General features: G+C 40.3%; 1 protein-coding gene across 3 annotated transcripts; it reads left to right on the top strand.

The window, feature by feature from the left end:
* MATR3 (matrin 3) lies at positions 1-26,294 on the top strand. Of its 3 annotated transcripts, none has more exons than XM_065643724.1 (15): positions 168-247; positions 8,280-9,359; positions 13,782-13,843; positions 14,477-14,518; positions 14,779-14,882; positions 16,063-16,115; positions 16,572-16,697; positions 17,321-17,446; positions 17,632-17,802; positions 19,093-19,224; positions 20,597-20,640; positions 21,085-21,475; positions 23,189-23,582; positions 24,162-24,283; positions 25,876-26,294. In XM_065643724.1, exons 2-15 carry the CDS (start codon positions 8,469-8,471, stop codon positions 25,924-25,926), a joined length of 2,709 nt encoding a protein of 902 aa, XP_065499796.1. In that variant the 5' UTR covers positions 168-247; positions 8,280-8,468; the 3' UTR covers positions 25,927-26,294. The 3 variants fall into 3 exon arrangements, with proteins under 3 accessions (XP_065499797.1, XP_065499796.1, XP_065499795.1); XM_065643723.1 differs by lacking the exon at positions 168-247 and adding an exon at positions 321-410; XM_065643725.1 differs by lacking the exons at positions 168-247; positions 8,280-9,359 and adding an exon at positions 1-73.

The following is a 26,294-nucleotide window of genomic DNA, read 5'->3' as shown; positions in this document are numbered from 1 at the left end:
CGCGCGGACAATGAGCGGGGGCCGAGCGGCGGGCCGGCGCCGGGCGGCGCGGTGGTACTCTCGCGAGAGCAGGGTGAGCGGCTCCCACCTCTCGCGAGACCGGGCCCGGCGGCACCTCCTTCTCCCCCCCCCCACCCCTTCTCCCGGCCACATCCACACACGGAGGGCGGGGCGGGCGGCGGCAGCGAGCGGCGCGGAGCCGAGCCGAGCCGAGCGGAGCGGCACGGAGCGGGGCGGCCGCCGCCGGGCACGTGAGCGGGCGGGCGGGCGCGGTCTCGCGGGCGCGGTCTCGCGAGCGCGGGGCTCGCGCAGCCGCCTCTCTCCCTCCCTCAGTCTCCCCGTCCCTCCCTCCCCCGCCGCCGCCACAGCGAACGGGAGGCGCCGCCGCGCTCCCTTCCCGCCGCCCGCAGGTAGGAGCGGCGCTGCGGCCGCCCCCGGCTCGCCGCCGTGTTGGGCACCGGCGGCCGCCGCTCCGTGAGGGAGCGGAGGGGCGGGAGGGGGCGTCCGTTAGGAACGGGGGAGGGGGGAGCGCGGCGGGCCCGGCAGCAGCGCGCATGCGGGAGCGGCGGGCCCGGCAGCGCCCCCGCCCGCCGCCCAGCGCCCTGCGGCGGCCACGAACAAAGCGCCGCGGCTGCCCCCGCCGCGCCCCTCACCGGGAAGGGCCGGGCTGTGGTGGCCGGCCTGCGCCGCCCGCCCTCCCCCGGCCGGCCCCAGCGCCTGCTGAGGGCACGGACAGGGGGTTCTTTCTCGGCCCTTGGGCGTTCGGGCGCGTAAAACGTGTTTCGGGGTGACCCCGGCTCCAACCGCGCTTCACCCGCTGGCCGGAGCTGCCCCCGAGCGCCCGGCCGGCGCTGCCGGTTCCCGCAGGCGGCCCCGTCCCGCCGCAGCCCCCTAAAAACGGCCCCTGGGCAGCCGAACAGCGCGTCGGTAACGGCTGAAGGCCCTTAGTCCCCAAAACGTGCTCGTTCCGATGTTTTATCCGGCATGCAGAATTAATGAACTGACTCCTCTTTCTGCTCAGTTTCACTTTCATATAATTTCGGCTCTGGTTGCAAATCATGCTGCAGGGATTTTTTAAAAAAATTTTTATCCCTCCTGTGGTGGTTTAATAACGGTCTATGTTTTTTACGTACGTATTTTGTTCCCAAAGTCGAAATGATGAGATGTTAAGTTCACTTACGGTGAAAATAAGCCAAAGTGAAGAAGAACTTTCTCAGAACCCGAAGAACTGCTTTGTTCTGATAAATGAAGCATTTATGCTGTAGAAAGAAGGCTGAAAAATCCCTCTTTTAATGTGCGGCTTTTTTCTTTTGCACGAAGCAAACCTTTGGGAAAAAAGTGTCTGCTACTGTTATAAAACAATTGAATAGTCTTTGTTCTTTTTACTTAGCCTTAAATTCTTCAGGTTTTTTTGCTGTCGTTGGAGTAGGTGGTCCTGACTTCCTGGAGTAAGATAAGTAGGGAGCAACTCTTGTTGGAAATACAAGTCTCTTAAAGCAGTCTGTGTAGTTTTCATGCCTCAGAAGAGGAAAAGGCAACGTTTTTTGATGCTTCTTTGTTAACAATCCGTTGATCTAGTGGTTTAGTCTTCCTGAATTTGGAAACATGTTAATACATTGAAAACTTTATATATTAAAATCATAGATTATTTTTGCAAAATGTATGGGAACATATATATTAACATTTTTAATGTATTACTGAGAAATTAGTGAACTTCTGTGTTGAATTTTATCAAAACAACCACACAAAATGATTAATTACTGAATTACATAGAATAATTTGAGTGAGGATACTGGCACTTGAGCCTTGTATGTGTGTTTGTTTGGTGGTAACCCGATATCTGTACTTTTACATTGTGTGCTAGGTAAGGAGGTAAAATCTGAATGACCGGTTAAAGAATTTGGATCACTTCCTAATGATTTTGGTGAGGCTTGCCACATCACGAGCCTTTTCTGTGTGGTTGTTTTAGGGAAGCTATCTGGAGTTACTCTGTATTGAAAACTTCAGTTTCAGTGTTTTGCAGGTATCTGGGTGTTACATACATCTCCGCACTAAATGGTGGAAAGAATAACCAAGAGAAATTCCCAAATGCATCCTTAAAATGTGAATATCCGTGTTCCTTAAGGTGAAAACTGGAAAATGGTTAAGGAGGAGGGAAGAAGAGTCAGTCTTTGAGACTGCAGACAAGATTAAGTGATCCACAGTATTATTATCCATACAGCTGAAATGTGATTGCCACCTGGTTTATTTGGGGCTACACTTAAATAAAGATGCTCATTAATTTGGTGGGAAATAATGGATGTTTACTGCCCTTCTCTGTGACTTGCATACGTCTCTGCTGAGAGTTTTGGCGAATACAAAGATATTTTGTAATCTAATACTCGACAGTGTTCTGGGTAGCTCAGCAAATCTGGGGGAGAAGCTGCTCACACAAAGCTGTGAAGAAATTATTTCCATTTCATTATGTTAATTTAGGAGCGTATTTTTGTAGCCTCCGTGCTGCTTGCATTCTTCGTCAGTGCTCTAAGTCAACAAATCTTGAAAACAAAAGCGAAAAGCTCACAGTGTTTCTGAACTAATTTAGTTTTCAACTGTTCAAGTACCATATTGTGTAGCCATAACTTAAATAAGAGGTTTTATTTTGAGCACTAAAGCACAGTCCCTTGATTCTTCTCTGCAACCAGATACATGTCAACAACTTCATGCAAGATTTCAGCTGGGAAAGAATGCGGTTTTATCACAGCTCTGGAAGTGCCTGGAGGCAGACTTAACATTCACTGATTATTCAGAAGGCTTTTTAATCACCAGATCAGAATACGAAAGTGTGGTGTGGTGGTTTGGTTTTTTGTTTTAAAAATGATAACATTGGTTCTCTGTCACAGCGATTAACTCTTGTTTTCCATCTGTCCGTGGTCACGTTATGTATGACCTATTTATTTTTTAAAAATATTTTTTTGTCGAGAGTTTTGGTACCTGTGAGGCTATTAGTCTCCAAAATGGATGGAAACGAATAGCGATGTTGTTTCCTCACTTTGCCAAGTGCATGAACGTACGGTCATTATTACCAGAGCTTCCAGGCTGAGATCCTACGTCGTTGTGCGGTGACTCTGGTTTTGGCAGACCCCTTCTGTTGAACCCACTCTAAGTGGCTTCATGGAGCTTTTCGTGCATTCATCTTGCTGTAGAGTTGCAGCTCTGCAGGTAGTGACAACGAGGGGACCTACCTGTAGTAGGAAGGTGTGCGTGGAAGCCATAGAGGTAATTGCATGTTTATGGAGCAGTCGGAGCACAGAATGGTGGTTATTCTATATCTACCTGGCTGTTTCTCTTTTCACTTTCTAAAAAAGCACATTTTTTGCCTCCTCTCCTCTTTGTGCACTGTTCCTTGGACACTTTTTTCCACTTCTGTTGTTTCTGTAAAGGAATAAATGCACTTCTTACTAAAGGATGCTTGAATTTATTTTATAATGAACAGAAATAAGAAATCAGTGCCTTTTACATTGCTTTTTTCTGCATTCAAATGTTGAAATCTGAAGTTCTTTTGAGATTCTTAATTGCTAAACTAGTCATTTTAGTTGCCCATTTATAAATAAGTCTGTTTGATATGTAATACTTCTCTGTTCTGAAGCAATCCTCTGTTACAGTAACTTCAGATCTCAGATTATTATGTGCTCCTCTGATCAAGCAAGTCACTGAGATGGAGCTGAACATAAGGAGTGAAACTCTCTCGGTTGTTCTGCAAGGCCTCAAACAGATTGTTTAATCTGGGCACAAAAAAGCATGTGCCAGGTGCTGCTTAAATTTTTGAGATAATAGCCTTTGAAGATCAGTTGAACAAGATAAGTCGTTCTCTTGCATGTGAAACAGCAATATTAAGTAACCACTCTGAATACAGACACTGAAATGGGCAATAACCTGCATTTTCTCCGTCTAAGACTGCTGGATAATTCCTCCTTTGCCTTTGGAAAGACAGTGGTCTCTTTTGTATTGTCTGAGTTAAAGTAATCTTGTAGACTTCAAATCCACGACAGTCATTCAGCAGCTAGATAACATCTGATCTCACTTCCTTGCAAGTTCTTGGGTTTACTGCCATTATTTCCCAGAGCAACATGGGGAACTGTCTGCCTAAATTTTTCACTTGGGCTTCCGGATCTCTTCCATCTATAACTTTTTTTTACTGTGACACATTGGTGATGCTTTTGCCAAGAAGTGTATTAATTCTTCCCTAGCAAAAGGGATTACTGCACTGAGTGTAACTCATGAGGGAGGGGAAGAAATCTCTTTAGAATTTTATCCCAAAAGCAGGGATTGTGGGTCTGAAACTTCTTTGAGACTTTTTTCCCAAGGGTGTGCAGCCTTCAAAAGTCTTGTGTTGTTACCAACTGGGGGTGTTTTTTCAGCTTGCAGATGACTTTGTGTTTTTTACCATAATTGAGTTGATTTGATTAAATTTAATGTGATTTGAGTAATTTTTTTTTAAGTGAAAGTGAAACTGACTAGAAAGTGAAAATAGTTATTCTCAATTTTTGAGACTTTTCTATAAATAGTGGAAGAGGAATGGGTAAAAGATAAGTTGTTTTATGAATGAGATTAATATTAAAGCTATACTATGTATACACAGATTTAAAAAAGAGTGGTAGAAGGAATAGGGAGCTAAATTATTTTCAACCTACCGTTGTTCCATAAAATATGGTAATCTAAGGTTATCATGTATCCCAAGAATTCACTTAATTAAACTATTTTCAGGAACAAAATTAATATTTATGTGGAGTTCTATAAGTTTTATTGAAGAGTTTATAATCAATTCTACACAAAAAGAAAACCCCTCTATAGTGTTTGAAAATCAACCTTATTTTGGCCTTTATTTGGTAGCAGTGTATCCTGTAGGATTCAAATTTCTTATTTTTGTTGTCTGCCTTTACAGAAAACTCTTGCCACTTGTAGATATAAAGTGTTTTTTTCATTGTCCACATTTGTCTGGAAATCTAGTAACATTTTGACTTTCAACTTATTTCAAGGTTGCTTTATATTATATATTTTCAAATCTTAATATAGCCAAATTTCTGTCCACAGATCTTAAAAATGTATTTCTGTCTGTTCCCAGAATAGCTGAAATTACATGAAGAGCAATTAGCATAACGCTTTCAACTTGGCTAAATCCCATCTGGCTCTTTAGACAGCTCTGCTCAGTTGTACTCCTCTTGTTGCTGTGACTCAGTTGATGGCACGCTCGCTTCAAACCTGGCTTTGGGAACCCGTCTCTATCAAATACTGACATGAAATCTTTCAGAAGTGATCACTGTAAAAAATGCCGTTTAAAAATCACATAGTAAACCTGACCATGTGGAAGTTAAACATTCCTTGGTATGATTTTTAGAGCTCTTTCCTCACCTCGTTTTGTTGTTGTCTTCATCTGATCTTAAAGAATGGAGACAGTTAGGAGTAGACTGCAACAGTAACTGCAAGATGACAGTGATGTGATACATCATGATTTTTGAGGATAAATCAGAAACTTCGTTTTTGTAAGTACTTGAATATTAACGAGGCGTAGGGCACTTCACTGCCTAGCACACCAGCTGCCCACATTATATTCTGTCTTCATCACACAGTCGTCTTACTGTCCCACTTCATACTTTTTCATAAGATTGTCCGTCCTTGTTTCTTTGCCTTTTTTTTCCCATCTTTGTTGCTTTTATTTTCTCTTTGCTTCTTTCATCTCTGGGTGTTTGCAGCGGCAGCACATCGTGGAGCTGTAAAACCTCCGCGTGTCCTGTCATCAGGTTCTCTGCAGCCCAGGTCCCAACCAGACTGGGATGTGATGGGTTTTGTTCTCTGCTAATCCCTCTGGAGCAGCAGACAGTGAACTGCCAATTGAAACTCGTGACAAGAGGATTAGTGAGCGTCTGTTCAAAGGGAAAAAGGGTATTTTTGAAGAGCGGAGAACTTTCCTGGTTGAGTGAAAGCTCGCATAGTGCAGCTCTGTGTGTTAGCAGCAGGACGCACCTGCATTTCCTGACCATGTGGTTCTCTGCTGAATCGCTGTCAGGGTCTGGTTTGCAAAGCTCTCTGAATACCCGATTTTATGAAGAACCTAGTAAGTTCAGTTTCAAACCGTTCTGTGTGTGAATGAACTAGAAGGAAATTTAGATTGAAAAATGGGAGGAATAAGGATTAACTTGTAAAATTGTCATAAAGTACTTTGAAGAGTACTGAATGTATGTAAGTTAAAACATGGTACCCAAGTGAATATTAGTGTTTTTCTCATGTTTGAACTAAAAACAGTCTTGATTTTTACACTATAGTTCTTAAATGCTTTCTCTTTAGGTGTTCTTCGGTGTGGTCAGCTTGTCCTGAATCTCACACTTAGAATTTGCCGTGTCCGCTCTCCCTATATTCTTGTTTTCCTGTTTTCCTCTGAAGCTTTCTGCAGCGCTTTTCTGTCTTCTGCCTCAGATAATTTTAAACTTACTGCCATCCCCATGTTTCTCAATCTCTTGCTCTTAACCAAATGTTATACAATTAAGCTTGCTTTAAGTGGCTCCAACATATGTGGACCTTAAAAGCATAACCGAAATATGAGTTTAGATGTACTGATAACAGAATACGTAGCAAACTGTATAAAGCAGTTACTTTTCACAGACGGGGTTCTGTGAGGGTTTTGTGTGCTTTATGTATCTCTCACAGAATCCATTATTTTTCTACATAAATACATCGTGCTGCTACTGAGAAACAGAACCCAAGTACATTTCAGCTTCAAGTAGAAAAAAACTTTCCGTGCTATTGAAACAGGGCTCTGGATTGAGCAGGCACTTGTGGTAGAGACATGCCCATAACCTTGACCTTTTTTTCTTCTGTTTCCAGTACAAGAGAAATTACCTTCTGCAGAACTGGTCTCTTCAAGGAAAAGTCCTCGCTTTCATTTTGTCCTTTCCATTCCTTCCCAAACGTACCTGTTCTTTTAGAAGCTGATTTCATTTGGAGCTATGCAATTTGTGCCTGTTCTTTTTTTTTCCTCAAGTGATTATGTGTTTTATGTGCATCTGAGTGGCAGTGCTGGAGAAGCAAAACTGCTCCGCAGAGATCTGAAAGGGCTTTACTACATTGGGGACCCAAGAACAACATGTTCCTGGTGGAATGTTTCCATGTGTGTTGAATTGCTTTAAGTTTTGTGTATCTATCCCAAGGCTGAAAGAGTATGGGGAAAAGTGTTAACAGTTTTTTCTGCTCTGCACGAAACGAACATTTTATGTAAATATATCCATTGTACCATAAAATACGCTATGGATATTGAGACACGGTTTAGTTAAAACTTCAAGTAAATGCAGTTGAACCAAATATTTAAATACAAGGTTAGGATTTTAGTGAGACATGGGGCAGGTATCTCTCATGAGGATTGTTCCAGGATCTTTAACTACCACATGTGGTCATGGTGTCAAAGTGTTGGGCCTGAACCAGGCAAGAGCCCCGGGTGCCGGTGCCATCTCCTGACTCACCAGGGTCTCTTCCTGCAGGGCCAGGGCTCTCCTTGGCTCTCCTATCCCAGTGCTAAGCCTGACCTTGTTTAGCTTGAGGTCTGAGAGGCCAGGCTGATGTCACGACTGCAATATAACAGAATAAAGAATCCCTTCCTAAGTGCTGTTATCTGGATAACTGCAATTTGAACAAGAGGTCTTGTTTACTTCCTGCAAAATTTAAAACTTATTTTTCTTGTTCACATCTGTCTTCATGTCAGTAATTGGAATTTTACTCCATAAAGATTGAATATGATGTTTGGTCTTATTTACCAGATCTTAGAGCAGAAACTTTTTGCCCAAACTTCAGTTACTTTTAACTTCCTTTCGTCCTGTTCTGTGGTGGTATAGGTTTCATTTTCAAATATGTGTTATATGCCAAAATCATCTTGGATTCTATGGACTTCAGTTTTTTGTGGTCTTCTCACAGACACAGTAGAGTGATGTAGGATATAAACAAAACCATTGATCAGAGGTCAAGGCTTATATGCTAGTAAACTCTCAGACATCCCAAACTTCTGAAATTCACTTGTCTTCGGTATGAAAGTAGCTTTTTGTAGAAGAAGAGTAGCATGTATAGGAAACGCTACTGTATTTTTATCTGAAATAATAAATGCAGGTTCCGGGTACCTCTTGAATCTGTTAAGTTACGTAATAAAAGCCTTGTAAGATTGAGATCTTGAATGTTTTTAGATCAACATGATGCATAAGTTGAAAACTGCATCTGTTTAAAGGGATTTATGACTAAAACTGCTTGTTTTTCTACAGAATTGTCTGGTGTTTCTCAGCTTGAAGAAGATCTGCAGTCATTATTGATCCTCTTTCTTGGCGTTACCATTTTCGAAGTGAAGTTTGCCTAGCTTTCTAGTGTGAGCTCTCTTTTCAGCCATCTTTGAGACAAAAAAAAAAGGAAAAATTTTTTTGTGATCCATAAAGTAGACGAGCGATAGTTCTACAATGTCCAAGTCATTCCAGCAGTCATCTCTGAGTAGGGATTCCCAAGGTCACGGGCGTGAGCTCTCTGCAGGAATAGGCCTTCTTGCTGCTGCTACCCAGTCTTTAAATATGCCAGCATCTCTTGGAAGGATCAACCAGGGTACTGCACGCCTTGCTAGCTTAATGAATCTTGGAATGAGTTCTTCATTGAACCAACAAGGATCTCATAGTGCACTGTCTTCTGGTAGTACCTCTTCCCATAATTTGCAGTCTATATTTAACATTGGAAGTAGAGGTCCGCTCCCTTTGTCTTCTCAGCACCGTGGAGATGCAGACCAGGCCACTAACATTTTGGCCAGCTTTGGTCTGTCGGCTAGAGACTTAGATGAACTGAGTCGCTATCCCGAGGACAAGATCACTCCTGAAAACTTGCCTCAGATCCTTCTACAACTTAAAAGGAGGAGAGCTGAAGAAGGTTATGGTAGAGATGGCAGATCATCCACACGGGAACCACCGTACAGAGTACCTAGGGATGATTGGGAAGAAAAAAGGCATTTTAGAAGAGATAGCTTTGATGATCGTGGTCCTAGTCTCAACCCAGTGGTTGACTATGACCATGGAAGTCGTTCTCAAGAATCTGGTTATTATGACAGAATGGATTATGAAGATGACAGATTAAGAGATGGAGAAAGGTGTAGGGATGAATCTTTTTATGGTGAGACTTCGCATAACTATCATAAATTTGACAGTGAGTATGACAGAATGGGTCGTGGTCCTGGTCCTGAGAGATCTCTCTTTGAGAAAAAGAGAGGTGCTCCTCCAAATAGCAATATTGAAGACTTCCATGGATTCTTACCGAAGGGTTATCCCCATCTGTGCTCTATATGTGATATGCCAGTTCATTCTAATAAGGTGAGTTATGCACCAGATACTTCTATTTTCCTTTACGTTGTAGTATCTGTTCTGTTTTTACCTATTTCTTTAATTATTTGTGTAGCCTGGTTGCTTTTGAAATGATCTGAAAGTTGGTTTGAGAGTGAAAAAGGCACTTGGTTTATTTACAAGGTAATTGTTAACAAACATTGTAAACCAGGGCTTTACATTAATGTATTTTGTTTGCCCAGATTGCTTAACTTCAAGTCAAATGACTGTCATCTACTGGGATATCTTATTTATATTTTACATCTACATGGTCTCTTAACCACAAACATCTGGCATTCAAGCAGTTTTGGGGTGGGTTTTTTCATTTTTTGTTGGTTTGGGGGGGGATTGCAGTGTATCTACTGTGCTATTCGGGAAGCTAGTTTCAGCTCTCCTCCACATCTGTCTTGATTGCGGATTTACATGTAGTTAAGATGCATTCTTGCACAGTTCTGCTTTTTTCCCAGCCCAAAGGGAAAGAGTTAATGTAGAGCCCTGGAACGTATTTGCAAAAGTAAAAAAACCACATTTTAGATTAGCTCATTCTTGCCTTTTTAATTTCACTTTAACACTCTGTATCTCATACTATGGCTGAAATTTGTCGTCATTTTTCTCCTTTTTCACAACTTTCTTAGACACTTGAGCCTCACTTTTTATTGTCACATGTTGCATCTCTCCCTGTAGACTCAGCAATCCGTCTGCTGGTGCAGAACCTGCTCTGTGTTCCTAGCAGTGCTCTTTACTTGGATCTTCGAGTATAGCTGGTTATGCTGAGACTTCCCTCTTAGTTTATTCACGACTAGTTCAACTCTCCGCAAAGGCAGCAGGTTACTCAAAACGGCCTGTTGAGTCAGATGGTATTTTCAGAGCCTTCTCACTTTCAGCTTTTCCAATTTTACTCATCTTGCTGATTTTTCAGTGTACTAGGTGATGTAATTGGCTAATACGGTGCCACCCTCATCACAATTAGTGGCTAATTAGCTTGAAGACCTTCAATTGAAAATATAATACATGCTATTACTGTAAAATTGAGACAATGTGGAATTGCTGTTACTAACCATTTCTTTACAGTTACCTCTCAAAAAGTGCTGCTTCTGTACATCCGATCTTTTGGAAACACAAGAATTATTCTGTCCCTGCCAGGAAACGATCAAGCCACTGTTAGAGCACAAACTGTACGACTCCAGCTGATCTGACAGTTTATGAACTCGTGTTGGTTTAATTACTTTTTATATAAAATAAGCACAGTAATTCGGGTTTCTTGTCTCCTGTATTTGACGTTTATTTTCATAAAAGGTTTCAAATGTTAACAGTTTAGATGCCATGCTCAGTTCTGTAAAAGGACTTCGTTTGGTTAGATTGAAAACATTAACTTCTGAGGCCCTTGAAGATGGCAACCTGTAATCCTGTAAGTAGGGTTCTTTTTAGCACTTTATTTTAAAGCCTCGTGGTTCTTAGTTTCCTTTGGTGTGAAGATCTATTGAAAGGATATCCAACATTAAATATCTTTCCAGGTATGAGAAATACCAAATTCTTTTGACAGAGTAACTTAAGTGGCTGACTTCTTCTGTAACATGTAAAACCATCTTTTGGTTTTGTTTTTTTTTTTTTTAGGAATATGCTTTGACTTAAACTACTAGTACACCATAAAATATTTGAGATTGGATCATCTGTTTTCTTATGACCCAAGTTTGGGCTTTGTTTCTAGTTTCAGAAATCGTGTCACCCCAAGAATTTTTCTCTTTCTCTCCTTTTTTCCTCTGCTTTGCATACCTACTAGTTACAGAATTCCTCATTTGGTGTCTCCCATAAAACTGAATCAAGTAGAACTTTTAAAGTAATCTGATCTGAACCAAAATTTATGGAAAGCAGAAAGGGAATGCTTTTCTTAGCTGGGACAATATAAACTTATCGCAGTATCAAAATCTAATTTCCCCCACTTTCAAATAAAAATTATAGAGTATTTTCTTAGAAGTGTATCATAAAGCAATGCGTAGTTAAAGCCTGAGCAAGGGGTTAAGCACCCTTAGTGTAACTTAATCTGGTAGACTAGTCCTCTGTTTTTTTCTTTTTCAGCAATTTTCTTAATTGCTTCTCTAATTCAATGTGTATATATTTTAAGATGCAGTTTGCTTTCTGTCTAATTGTGAAGTAAATTGTGCCCTAGTTTTTTTTAGGCATTTTGTCAATCCCAATCCCTTTATCAAGGTGTTAGATGTGGAGGGATTGTTTTCTCTGCAAAAGAAAAAGGCTGATGCAACGCGAGCAGATGAATTTAGAGGTTAAACACTTGAAATGGTGATACATCTCGAAGGGAAAACGTGGCCATGTCCCTAATAGAGGGCCGTCTAAAATTAGCTAGTTAAATTTGGCCTAATTTTCTGAAAAACAGTGTGTCCTCTTGCTTGCATCAGTTGAGGCAAAAGGTAATCTGAGTTTTAAGAAACTCGGTTCAGATTTTCTCTGGCTTAACTTTGGGCGTTCACGGTCGTGTCTGTAAATATCGAGTGCCCTGGAACCTTGGAGTGACACTTCAGACTGGGGAGGGGCAGGGACTGGAGGGAAGTCCCTATGACGAATTGTGTTTAATACAAATTTAATGATGTAGATATGCACTGTTCCTAAAACTTTCCCTAGGGGGAAAAAAAGATAAATCCCAAGTTATATGCCAGATCTCCCTTTTTTGCCAGTTTAAAAGGTTCGAAGTGTAACAGCATTACATGTCCCAAACTTTGGCTCTAGTTTGCAGATAACTTCTACTCCAGTTTATAATATTAAATCACATGTTAAGACAGCCTTAAAGCCTGTTCTATCTGGCAGAATCAGCCACTGAGGCTTTACAGATTGTGCACCCAAAGTCAGAAGGTTTTTTTAGTGTTTAAAAGACTGTTTTCTAGTGTAGTACTAAAACTTGGTAGAAAGTTTTAAACTGAAGAAACTTGAATAGTTTTGCTTGGGGGTTTTGGTTTTTTATCCTAATTGCCAGCGTATTTATTAATTTATAGTTTCAGAGCCTACATCTTGTGCAGTTAACAAGAAAAAGTGGTGCTTTCATTTTACGTGATGACTGAAGGTTTCATTTCTCTCCACGTTAATTTCATGTATCATGGGGTAATATTGTAGCGTAGCTTAATGACAGCACTTCATGGGAGACTTTAAATCCCGGTTTTTCTCCTTTGTGGAAAGTGTAAGTTAGGCCTTTAGCATATGGAAACACTACAGTGATCCTCAGGAGTGTCTCATCGTATCCAGAGGAATGGCTGTAGTGTGGTGGAAAATGAACATCAGGAAAGACGAAGAATAAGGAAAAAATTGTATGGGTGCTGAGCAGAAATACCCATGTGAGAGACATAGAACAGTTGGCCAATGCAGGATAAGTGTTCACAGTTGAAAATGTAGCCAGTAAGAGAGAAACTCATTGAATTACCCCCCAAATATCTGTAATTACTCTCCCCTTCGTTTCTGTGTGACCCAGAGCGAACTTGCCCCGTGTGTCTCTGCCGATCCCTTTGCTGAGTGACGAGCAGCAGGGTGGGAATGAGGCTGTGGCTCAGAGATGCGCAGAGCTTCTGTCACTTGACAGATGTGAATATCGCACAAACCGACGCTGTTCCTTGTCAGAACGTGAGCTGTGGAGACCCAGCACTCTGTGCATCCAGAACGGAGCAGTTCCCGTGCCTTCCCTCCTCTTAAACAACCAGCTCCCTTCAGAATCAGAATAACCCGCAGAGAAAAAGTAGAAAGCCCTCATTCCTTTCTAGTGCTAAAGCCAGAAGTAGAAGGAATTTTCCTGGCTGATTTAGTTTAATTCCATTATTCCTCCTCCGTACCATCTTGATTTAGATCTTTTTTTCTTGATTATTCCCCTCAGATGATCGTATATTTTTATATGTTACCTGTATACTTGTAGTTTGTCCTAGCTATGCACTTTCATTTCCTTTAGTCTTTCCTTTCTGAATTCCTTGCAATTTCTTGGCTTCTTTATGGTTCTAAAAACTGGAGTGTTCTTTAAATGTTCTTTAAAAGTCTGAGGAATGAAGCAGAGAGAGTGGAGGAAATTCTAAAATTACTGAAGGAAAAAGAAAATCAGCATCCAGCTCTAAAAGTTGAAGTTGTGATGATACACAGGTGCTGTAGCAGTTACCCTGGTGAGCTTTGCACCTCTGAGGCAGGATCAAGCCCATATAATAAGAGATATTTTCATCAGACACCTTTTCACCCAGGTTAGGAGTTCAGAGGTAGGTCCAAATTCAGTGTCTCTTTACAGCACGACAAAATGAGAGTTGTATTATCTCTGTCTCTGTTTTTGATAGTTCAGATTAGAGGAGAAGGTACTGAACTATGTAATGTTATTTTGTTAAAAATGGCTTGCCGTGTGTGGCCGTTAATTTTTAATTATTTACTTTGCTGCAGGAGTGGAACCATCATATCAATGGAGCGACTCACAGCCGACGTTGTCAGCTGCTGCTTGAAATGTAGGAATTTGAAGTACAGTAAACATTCCTGTGGTGTGGGGGCAAATACAACTACATAATGGTCAATTACGTTGCACAAAACAGGTTTATAAAACATGCTGTGCCTTGTAGGGAATAGAATCATGGAATAGTTTGGGTTGGAAGGGACCTTCGAAGGGCATCTGGGCCAGTGTCTCACCACCCTTGGTGTCAAAAAAACTTCCTCTGCATGTCCAGCCTGAACCTCCCCCGAATAAAAACATGCAGCTTAAAAAGAGCATCTCCAGGACAAAAAAGGAATCTCAGTTCATAACTTTTGGATCCTGCTGATCAATATGTAACAGTTTAAAGGGCTGAATCTCAACAGGGGGAGTATACTGTAATTTTTTACTAGTCACGTGTCTAAATTTTTCTTGTAAAACAAAATGTGCAATATGCATTATAAATTTTCGGACATGTTACGTATCGTGAGAAGCTTCTCATTAATAGCAGCACTTCTGGCAAGAGATTCTGCTCATGTCGCTTGTCATGGTCAGTGTTACCGTGTCTTTTATCTGTGCTGACATGTGAAGATATTGCTGCTTGTATGGAAATTATTACATAGGTAGAGATTCTATTTTTCTTACCTCTTCCTTTTTTTGTGTGTCTTTTAAGATACCCAGAATGGAATCCTGACAGTGATTCAGGACATGGAATGTAAGTAGTAATGAATTTTACGACATTTGTAATTTCTTGTGTGAAGCAGAGGATGTTCTTAACACTTGATGTGAAACAGCACACCTCCTTTTCTTTGCCTGGATACCTCCCTTTGTTTTCTACGAGCTGAAGAGCAGCAGTAAAAGTAGCTGAAGTTAACTTTGCCTTGGATGCTCTGCAGAAGTTAGGGGTGTTTTTTGAGATTGAAAGCTTCCCGGGTTTTCGGTTTAAAATTAATGGGTGTTTTCCCCTCTTCCTAGGGGTGATCCCTTTATGTTGCAGCAATCCACAAACCCTGCGCCAGGGATTCTGGGACCACCGCCACCTCCGTTCCACCTTGGAGGGCCTCCTGTTGGGCCAAGAGGTAACAGCAGCAGGCACCTGCTTTTACAAGACCTAGATTCTTGTGCGGTTTGATTCTCTTTGTTTTTCTTGGTTTATTTTATTTTTTACCAGTGTCTTAAAACAACAAAACACTCACTTTTTTGAACAGCAGAACTGAAATACTTCAGTCCCTCCCTGTGCAAAGACTGGTACTCGGATCCCTCACCGTTGCCTTCTACCATCTGCTAATTACCAGCCATGTAATTGTGGCTGGCTTTTAACTGTGTTTGATTAATCCACATATTTTTACATGTCTTTTTCTCCCGTCTATAAGTTTTTAGTATCTGTCTTCTATCGGTGTTTTGCTTGGTTGGGGTTTTTTTTGTGAAACTTTAAATAATTCAATGTCCTAAGTGTTTTTTCCCCTCTTAATTTCGGATAGATTTGACAAATAGATTTAAATAGCAACTGAGAAAAGGGAAGATAGATGGTGTAAGCCTCTTCTTCACAGGAAGGCAGGCTAAGAATCAGGTTCTTGCCTGAAGTTGTTGCTTCTCCCCTTTTAAATGGTTCAAGTGACTAAAAGAGCAAAATGAAGTAATTTACATAGGTATCCTGACAGAGTACAACTATTTCAGACTCTTGAAAGGCATTTTTAGATGATAGATGCATCCATACTTAATTTCATTAAAATGATACTGTTAATTTTTCAAAACACCTCAAACTTGACTTTGAGCCAGACTATCTGAAAGGCTTTTTTCAGGTGTTTCCTAGTAAAATAAGCATTATGGTAGAATTGGTTTTGGTTTAGAACCAGAACTTGGAGTCTTTTTCTACACGGAAAACCTCAGTTGTACAAAATGTATCTTTGTTAAGGAGGTCTCGTATCTTCTGTGTACGGAGATGTTTTGCTGTGGCAAATCTTAGTCTAAAACAGGAGAGAGTTTTCTTATTTTTCAATGAGTTTATTCTCTGCTGTTTCTGCACCGCAGTAAGTGCAGCTTTTTCTCTAGTGTTGAACAGGATGATCAGGAAGGAAGCTCTGAAATAAACAAATTAACAGTCTTGTCAGACTAATGAAATTATTAGTTTTTTAAACTTGATGCTGTTCTGTTTTAGTATTACAAGTGCCTTGTATCTCTTAAGAACTTGTGAAAAGACACGTTAATACCAGTCTTACAGATTGAACTAAGCTTGCTTGTTCTTTTAATTTCTTAAAGGAGCTGGAAATGGAAATATGCAAGGACCGAGACACATGCAAAAGGGCAGAGTGGTTAGTATTAAAAATTTGGTGTGTTTTCTTTTTTTCTAAAAACCCACCATTTTATGTACATATGCTTTTTGTTTGCTTTCATGAAGATCTGTTTGAACGAATGGATTGTCTTTAAAAGGCTTTATTTGTGTGGAAATGCTGAAGCTTTAGAATAAGATTGGGGTTTTGTTGTGCGAAGTACTCTACAAAATATTTGTTCCAAAACTCTACAGGCCGTATTTAAACACTCTCTTTATGACGAACATACAGAATGGCAACTTTGGCACGGCAGGCGTCTTCCTCTCTGGAAATCCCCAGAGATTCTGTGCCTTTCTGTATACATCTCGTTTTGGTTACTGCTGAAGATTTAAAATCAAAAAATAAATAAATGGTAGAGCAGAGCCTTGCAGACTTTTTTTAGGTTAGCTGATACACATCTCCTGTTCACATTGTGTATGTATCCTTTGTCTTTAACAGGAAACAAGCAGAGTTGTTCACATCATGGATTTCCAGAGGGGAAAGAACTTGAGATATCAGCTGCTTCAGCTTGTTGAACCGTTTGGAATAATTACAAACCACCTGATTCTAAACAAAATCAATGAGGTAAGATGAGGCCTTTCAGTGCTGCTGCTGACACTGCGTAGTGTCTTTAGTCTGCTTAATGTCAGAGCTTAATTATTGTGAAATTACTTACTTGGCTACCAAGCAAGATGACACCAAGGTCATGTGTGAAAGGAAGAGTGACTACTGTGTTTCTTTCCTGAAGTGCTGTAATACTGCATTTTAACTTAAATATGGTTTAAAAATCCTTAGTTTTGGTGGTTCATAGCTTTCTTGAAAGTACACTCTGCTTTCAAATTCTGTTCTTGTTCTACTATACTCTGAAAACTTACTTGGTCTTAGTTTGTATTATGCAGTGTCATGTTTTGAAGAGTGGAAAAAGCCAATATCATAGAAGAGAAAAAACAGGCAGCAATCGAATGTTTTGGATCCAAATGTAGGTGGAATGTAAACCAACCAAATAGTTCTGTTTGTGCACCTAAAGAAAGTATGTGCCATTCCTGCCAAGTACCGCAGGGCAGTTCAAGTTGTAACCAAAAGGCGGCTTTTGTTTTTGACGCAGCTGTTTTTACAGGAAAGCAAGGAAGACCTTGAGATTAAAAAAAAATAATAAAATAGTACTAGTTCTTGAAGGAGTAGTGCTTAAATTGTTTGTATGATTTCAGGCATTTATTGAAATGTCGACTACTGAAGATGCCCAGGCGGCAGTAGAATACTATTCCACAACACCCGCGCTGGTGTTTGGTAAACCAGTCAGAGTCCACTTGTCACAGAAATACAAAAGAATAAAGGTAAAACATTCTGCTTTTGTAACGTTGCCTTAGTTTAACCTGGGGCACTCGGCGTTACGAGGCTGTTGTGTTTAAGTTACTCTTTATGCACTTCTCAGCTGTATCAACTCAATCAAGGGACAGTCACCAATTTATATCTTACGTAGCATGTACTACCAAAAATTTAATACCCTTTTAAATTTTAGAAACCTGAGGGTAAACCTGACCAAAAAAATGAGCCACCAAAACCAGAACTTGGCCGTGTGATTCACCTCAGCAATTTACCTCATTCCGGATACTCTGACAACGCCGTCCTCAAACTGGCAGAACCCTACGGAAAAATTAAGAACTACATCCTGATGAGAATGAAGAGCCAGGTAAGTGACCATCGGAGCGCACACATGTGATGATTTGGAACTCAGGTTTTTAGCTGTGAAGAGAAGACGTGCCTTTAATTGGTGCATGTCCAGACTTTCTGCTCTAGCACAGATATGGGAATTATTGGGGGTGTAGGCGGTGTTTGCTGTCCAGCTTGCTGCAAAATGTTACTGTAATGGAAGCTGCATTTAAAGAAAAAAAAAAAAAAGGGAAGAATAGATCTCAGCTGTGAAGGTATATTTAGCATTGAGGCTTATTTTTTTTTGTTATGCAGATTTCTAGGAGTCTTGGAACATTCTTAAGGCCGAAAAAACATTACCTATGAGACACAGACAAATATATATCACTATTACGCATTCCTTTAATTACCCCTTATTTTTCATTCTTTAAACAAAGGCAGTTGCGCTGTGGCTCTCAGAACTTTAAAAAACCCTGAAGATAGTGTGTTGCATGTATATAGTAAAGGGCTTTGGATGTGCGTGTACAATGATTTCTATAAATACACAGGAGCTTAAAGTATTTAGTTTTGAATTTTTTTTCAGCTTTACTGTCCCAGTTTGTTGCTCCCTAGAGTTAAATAGGAAATTCTGGTGCTTTTTCAGAGAGATGAGTGCCTGAATCCCCTAATGCCACACTTGGGGAGTGAAAAACGACTAGAATCCATTGTGTGACACCCAGGAAGTCCTGCCTGACCTTAATTCACCAGAAAAATAAACCCGCTTGCTGTCCAAGTTGTATGCAGAAACAGCTCTGATCTATCTGCCAGTGATCCTTTAGCCCAGATGTGTTTTTAAAAGCTCGTTCAGCAAACTTAGTGTGTCATAGGCTTGTTTCTTGGAGGCACCCCTCACAAAGCAGGGCTGATAGACCAGCGAATGCTGCCTTTCTGTTTAAAGCTTCTCTCAAAAAGTAAAATACTGGGGTAGTTACTTAGCTACCCTGGATCTCCCAGATACTTAAGCACCAAATCAATGAGTTTCATGGTCCAAATGCTTTTTATTTGGAATCATATTTAATTTACAGTGACTTTTTTTTTTGCAGATTATTTAAATGCCTGTTTAATTTCAGAGCTTTCTGTGGGACAGATATTACTGAATTGAAAAGCTGGGGTATATAGAGCACTTTGGTAAATTTAAAAATGTATGGCTAGTTTGGAGAGGATGGATCTAGTTGAATCTCATAATTTTGTTTCAGCATTTGGAAATGCTGTGTTTTAGGTTAAATAGCTTTGCCTGCAAAAGTGCGGTGTAGTTGATAGTCATCATTAATGTGTATTTTAATCTTTTCAGGCTTTCATTGAGATGGAGACCAGAGAAGACGCTTTAGCAATGGTTGAGCATTGTGCCAACAAAGCGCTTTGGTTCCAAGGCAGATGTGTGAAAGTGGATTTATCTGAAAAATACAAGAAACTGGTGTTAAGGGTAAGTAGTGGGTTTAGGTTTGTAATTGTAGTTGAAGGTGTAAAGTGAAGATAGCTATCACTTATTGAGAATTTGGAAGGATTTGCTTTAGTATTTTCAGAACTAGTTGAGTGCGGTTACTTAGCATGAGTGGTGTTACAAGGCCTAGAACAAAGTACAAGGATTTTCTTTTCAGATTAAACAAAGCCCAGACAACTACTAGAATTCAGATTTTAGAATAATTGGTGTAGATTTTAATGAAAGTATCTCCATTTAGAATGTTCTGTAGTGTGGGTTCTTTTTTTCTCACCCTCCCCTGAAAATGATCAGCGAGTAAAATCAAGCTGGGTGGCAGAACTGTCCCCTCAGACATTTGATACTTAGTTCTTTGCTTTTCTTTTCACAGCTGCTGGTGGTTTTGTCCATTTTGTTTTACAGAAAAAAGACAAAACGTTAGTAGGGATTCCTCCTTAAACTATGAAGTTTTACAGCAGAACATGTTTCCTGTGTTGGTCCAAAACCTCTTTCCTTTAGCACCAGGAAGCTTTTTGATCCTGTTGTGGACACTTAACCCCCAGCTACCTTGATAGATTGTCTTATCTAATTTTTAAAACGGAGCTTTGTCAAAACTTGCAATGTAACTGCACTTTGCATGTATAGCTCATATCAAGGAGGGAGGCGTTGGCCAGTTGTGTGGGGTTTGTTTGGTTTTTGTTGTTTTGTTTGTGTGTGTGGTTTTGTGTTGGTTGGTGTTTGTTTTTTTTACATAATACCAGGCTAATACTCTTGCAATTATAAGACTTTCTGTATGAGTCTAGGACATTAGATAGAAAAGCAGGAGAAATCTGAACTGTCAAGCTGTCTCAAAAACATAAGCTTTCTGTTGTGGAGTATGAAGGAATTTTACTATTGCACGTGATAATGCACCGAAAATGAATGCTTTGTGCAAATTCAAATACTTAGGCAACACATTGGATCTTTTTCCATGTTACTGCCATACAAGTGGAATTTCCTATTCAGTAACTCATAAATAAGTGAAATGTGAGTCTGCTGAAGCTTTCCATGTCGCCCACTGCTAATGCCGGAGAGAAGGGAAGAGATTCACACTGATTTGTGCCGTCCGTGAACGCGAGGGGTTGTTCTGGAGCGGGATATCCCACCGAATAACTGATAATGACTGTGAATAAAGAGGTGGGATTTCTAGGCTGGGAAGGTCCTGTCTAACATAATAGCGGTTTGCTAATTGATTGGTAGGTGGTAAAAGTACTTGTGGATTAATGTCATTGAGAGCGCTTGGCTAGATTGTGCTGTCTGTTCTGAATTAATGCTGCGACTGTTGTGTAAATCATCATTACTGTGACTTACCATTTTTTTTTTTAAAATTTCATTTTAGATTCCAAACAAAGGAGTTGAACTGCTGAAAAAGGATAAAACTAGGTAATTAACTGTTGCTAAAGCATAAAGTTGTGTAAAAGAAATATGAAAAGACCTTGCCCAGAGTATAGAAATTACACAAAAGGAGTCAGGCAATCTCTAAGATCAAATTATTCTTCGTTGTATCCTGAGATGAACTGTTTCTAATGCTACCTGCCTTCCTCAAATGATGGAGGTTTCGCAGCCTCTTCAGGCAATCTTCTCCACTCCCAAATTAGCATTGCCTTCCTTCAGTTTAAACCTGTGAATAATTGTCCTGTGTTGTAAGGACCGTTCCTCCTTGCAGCTTTTTGCATATTTGAAGAGTGGTATCTTTTCCTCAACCTTTCCTTTTCTAAACTAAAACACAATCTACTTCAGGCTTGTGTAGAAAAATATAACTACCTCTTTTTAGTCATTTCTGGACTCTCTTGAGATTTACAAGCAGGTATTCTTTATTCTTTACAGAAAGAGAACGTATTCTCCAGACAGCAAAGATTCTCCAAGCGATAAGAAATCTAAGACAGATGCTGCTCAGAAACCTGAAAATGATGGTGCAGAAGCTAAAGTGAAAGAGGAGAAACAAGACGATGCCGCTGAGCCGTCGGGCACTAAAAGCAGCGAACAGGCTGACCCAGATGAGCCGAGTTTGCTCCTGGAATCCGAAGATGAGCTACTCGTGGATGAGGAGGAAGCAGCAGCGCTGTTAGAAAGCGGCAGCTCGGCGGGAGATGATGCGGATGTTGCCAGTTTAGCTGATGTGACTACCGAAGAGAAAAAGGAGACGACTGATGATGCGACCGTCAAAACAGAGGGGAATGTTGTGGCCAATCCAGCAGCAAAGAAAAAGCTTAAAAAGGTAACTGTATAGTAAGGTACCTGTGTCGAAAACCCTGTCTAACTTAAATAGCACACCACGGTATCCTATTGCAGAGCTTTTTCTGTGGGTCTTTAAGACACTCGTGGCACACCTGTCTGAAGAGAAATGGCTGTTAAAGCTCCTGTGGAGAAAGTGGAAGATCCCATTGGATGCAACTTGCAAATGAAATGAGTTACAAATCGCTGTTTCTGTTTCGACAGCACTGTTCACTTGTGGGTTTATACACGTTGCTTCCTGAGGTTTTTCTTGCCTTTTCTCTTTGCCCTTTTAACACCAAGCAGCCAGGAACTGGTTTCTGCCCATAGCAGTTTCTTGTGAGACTGGCTCTGGTTACTCTTGAGCACAGAATTGTGACATTCAAAAAATTATTTATTTGGCACTTGAGGCTGATTTAGACTTGGACAAAATTGTTTGCATATCTGTTCTTTATGCTTAGCCGAAAAGGTAGGCAAGTCCATTTGCAGTTCGCCAAGGCCCGTTTCCAGTTGGGAAAAAATAAATTACTCTGTCGTAGGTCATAGGCTACTTGCTGTGAACTTTTTTCCTCATCAGGTGATCCCACACTCATGTGGTTTTTTGTGTTTTTTTTTTTTCCTACCAGCTGCTTTTGTCATGTTTAAATCATATTCAGTTGTGTGGAGTAGCAAAGTTTTAGTAACATTATTGACTTGGAATGTTGCTTTGCAGAAAATGCATATTCCTTGTTTTGAACGAACAAAGTGTGTGTGGTTTTCAGTTTTGGGGGATTGTTCTGTTGGGGAGTTCATTGCATGGTGTTGGAATCAATACTGCCAATGCGAATGCAGTGATTCTTTCTTATTATGTGGGCACCTGTTGTTATAACTGACTCGAAACCCAAACCGCCTTCCTTGAAAAAACCTATATTCTTAGAGCACAGACGTGAAGCTAAAGCTGTTTCAGTCCTACTCAGATTGCTGTTCCGCGTGTGGAACGCTGATGTCTCCATACCAGCGGGAATGTTGCAACAAAAAAAATCAGAATTCGGACAGACTCACTGCTTTTTAATGAAGCTGGATTTTAAGAGGCCTCCATAGTTTTGGTGGGTTTTGGGTTCTTTTTGTTTCTGGTGTGTGTGTGCGCATGTGTTTTGTTCTTTTATATATATATATATATATATATATATATATAAAAATAAATGTGGGAGCTCTAAGCTTTCCATTTGTGAAAAGGAGCTCCTAATTTTTTTTTTTTCCCCACAAACTTTAATTCTAGTAGGAGGCACAGAAGTGCTCTGGTAAGGTTTTACATTTTATGCAGGCATGGATTTGAGGATCTTGTAGAACTGTCGCAAATAGAAACAAAACCCGTGCGTTCCAAAATGACTTCTACTTAAAATGTTCATGTTAGACTTTCGAAGTAAGAATAGAGGAAAAAAAATACTGAAATTCTCAAGTTGAAAATCACATGTTGATATGATAAAACAGTGGAACCTCATAAAAAAAAAATCAGAAATTGAACATTTGATTCTGGGGCAGTGGAATACATTTAAAAAGAGCTAGTTACACTTCTACATGCTTGAGTAACATTTTGGACAAGTGACGCAGGTCTCGAAGGAAAAATTTAAGCGTTTTTCCTGGGAATTTGGAGAAGATATTTCTCTTCTGAAACTTAAGACAGTTAGAGGGAAACATTTAAGAATAAGCTGACATAAGGAAAACGTTTTCTCTGCAGCGCTATGTGGGTGGCTTTCCACGGAGCATGGAAGGTTTTGTCACTCTGGACGAGGTTGGTGATGAAGAAGACTCGGATCATCAGAAACTCCGCAAGTCGGGTTTGGCACTAAAATCTGCTCCCAAAAACGATGAGAGTCTGGCAGAGATCAAGGTCGACAAGATTGAGGAGCCGGAGCAGGAGAATGAAACACTAGAAAATGGAACCAAACCCGAAGATAATTCGAAGGCTGAAAACGTCGAAGCTTCTGATCCCACAAAAGTGCAGGATGCTGAGAAAAACACCCATGAAAACACAGACACCCAGGACGAGCAGGAAACAAAGACCGTCCAAGAGAAAGCTCTTGTTCCGGATGAGTTTCGGATCGGGCCGTACCAGCCCAATGTCCCTGTTGGTAAGGCTGTTTCCACTCCTTTCAAACACATCACCGTGCATCGCAGTAGCATTTCTCATTTCATTTGCCTTTTCTTTCTGGCAACATGTTGCCACTTAGCATATCATTTTAGGGCCTACCGCTCTCCCCCCGCTTCTTCGCTCCTCCCCAACCCCCTAGTATTTGATTTCTTTTTTTCCCCTTATTTTCATACAGTTCTCCATAACACTTTCCTTAGGCAGAAATTGAATTGGAAGAGGTATATTTTAGCAACACATGTTCAATTAATAACACAAATCACAATAGTGGTATTAGTTTAGATTCATACTAAATAATCAGAAACCGATCACAGAATGTTGTTAGTTCTTTTGAAGGAACCAATAAAATGGACCCTTAATCTGAAAGGTTAATTTTTTTTTTTAAAAAGCCTGCACATATTTAGTTACTACTAGACCCTGGCTTGACTAAACTAAAACAAGGACTTTTAAAGATAAAGCAGCTTTTAATGTAAAGTGAATTATGGTTTTAAGATTTAGCTGAAATGACATATGACATGTAGAGTAGATCTCTTAGTTTATTTTGTGGTGTTTACTTCTCTAGGTGTGAATTATGTGGTACCCAAAACAGGGTTTTATTGCAAATTGTGTTCCCTGTTCTACACAAATGAAGATGTTGCAAAAAAGACCCATTGCAGCAGCCTTCCTCATTATCAAAAGTTGAAGGTAAGGCAAAAACTTGTTCATTTTAAATGGTGTGATTCTTTCCTGGGGGAATAGATCTGAATGAGAATGGGCTGAGGAAAAAAAAAAAAAAAGGCATTCAGGCAGTGGAAATTGGCTTATTCTATAACTCTAACTGAAGCTAGACCTCTCCAAGACTTCATCTGGTGAAAATAATCTGCAGGATACACATTTTAAAGATGGGCTCTAGCAGTTTTTTTGTAAATTTGGATTAAAGAGGGCATTCAGATTGGAGTGAAGGCCAGGCTCAGAAGTAGTGGTGCAGAGTAAATACAGGTAACTCAAATCCCTTCCTGTTGTCCCTTTGAGGGTTGTTGTTTTTTTTTTTAACGGGTCAACAGAGCTGATGTTATATACTTTAAAAAAAAACAACAACAACAACAACAAACCAAACAAACCATATTTGCAACTTCTGATTTTGTGAGCATGTTTTCCAGTCTCTAATTGGATGAGGTATCACATGATTGCATGGCATGAATGATAACGCTGCTGGATCTCTGTGTCCTGGGAGCTGCTTTTAAATATCACCCCTGAGAAAGGGAAATCCTACACAAAATAATAATAATAATGCAGTGTTCACATAAATTGATTTCATACCAGTCAGTGACTGAGCTGAAAACAAACCTGGGGGGTTCCGTAGAAAAGAAGAAGGTGGCGTCTGAGACTCCAAACATTTGCTTTCTCCCTTGGAATAAGGGAGTAATAGTACGGAACCCTAACAAATGTACAGGGCCCCGGAAGGCAGATGGCACAAAGCAAACACCATTAGTAAGGAACAGGTCAGAAAATCAATGCCCAGGCAGAATCCTATAGTAAGAAAAACCCACCTCATCCATCACCCATAGCGCTTTTTTTTTTTTTTTTTTTTTTAATTTTTCCATTGAGGTACCTGATTACAGGACTATAAAGCCTTGATGTAAAAGGGGAAGGGGGGGAAATAATCTCAATTTATTAACTTACTGAAATGCAACATGATTTGGTTTGCTTTTTCCCTGGCAGAAATGCTTGAGTGGTGTTGTAACATTCATGGGGTTTTAGAATTGGGGAAGGAAGTGGGGAAAATGCAGATTTGTACCACAATGACAAGGCGCTTCTCCAGCGAGGAGTCTCGTTCACTGTGAGAGCAAGAAAACGAAATAAATAGATGAACCGATGTTGCTGCCAAATGTCATCAGAGTGATAACAAATCCCTCAAGAGTTCCAAACCAACCTGTCTCTACGGAGGGGAGATGGTTTGGCTCTGGCTTTATAAATGGCAAATTCCCCCCAGGTAAGTGGCACAACTGCTGTCACAAGCCCAGGACAAAATTGAAATTAATTCTGGTTTGGAAGGCAGGAACGGCAGGGCCGGGAAACACGTGTTTAGCGAACCTGAGCTATACGCTGGGCGATGTATGGATAACGTGCTTCCCAGGAGCTCCAGCCCACGGAGAAGCGCCAGTCTTAGTTGTGACCTTTGCAGTTAATAGTGACAGATTTTACAACTTGAAAATTTAATCGGTGTTTCTATTGTTGATGTTGTGACTGAGAAACTCTTGAAATATCTGCAAAATACGATTGCTTTCTTTCAACAGAAAATTCTGGATAAAATGGCAGAAGACCACAGGCAAAAGAAAGAAGCTTAAAAGGAAGGAAGGATGTAAGGAAAAGAGTGGCTTTGTTTTTAATGTTTATCTTTTTTAAAAGCAGTACAAGTAGTAGATGGAAATACTGTATTCTTTTTTGTTTTAGTGAGATACAGTAGGCATTATAGGTCTGTTCATGTGTTAAATGTTGTAGCAAAAAGCATATGCAGTTAAGTTAATGACGAAAATCTGTTCTTAATGTGAGAATGGCAACAAGTTTTTGTTTTGACACTTCAAGCTATTAAAGAAAAAAAATCTTGCACCCTTGTGGAAAGCTCGTCTATGGGAAGAAAACTTCATTTAAGTTACTACTTTCAAGCTTCAGAAATTGTCTTTCAGTTCCATTCTCAATAAAAAATAAGAAGTAA

Source organism: Caloenas nicobarica, chromosome 13 (assembly GCF_036013445.1).
Source record: "Caloenas nicobarica isolate bCalNic1 chromosome 13, bCalNic1.hap1, whole genome shotgun sequence".
Taxonomy (NCBI): Eukaryota; Metazoa; Chordata; class Aves; order Columbiformes; family Columbidae; genus Caloenas; species Caloenas nicobarica.
Note: the sequence above shows the minus strand (reverse complement) of the source record. Positions and strands in the feature narration are given on the sequence as shown.

What these genes read in the sequence shown, in the direction of transcription:
- MATR3 (XM_065643724.1), top strand. Translation starts at nt 8,469, where the DNA reads ATGTCCAAGTCATTCCAGCAGTCATCTCTGAGTAGGGATTCCCAAGGT. An exon ending in CAAAGAAAAAGCTTAAAAAG is followed by an intron (nt 21,476 to 23,188) that starts GTAACTGTATAG and finishes TTTTCTCTGCAG; the next exon opens with CGCTATGTGGGTGGCTTTCC. An exon ending in CCAGCCCAATGTCCCTGTTG is followed by an intron (nt 23,583 to 24,161) that starts GTAAGGCTGTTT and finishes TTACTTCTCTAG; the next exon opens with GTGTGAATTATGTGGTACCC.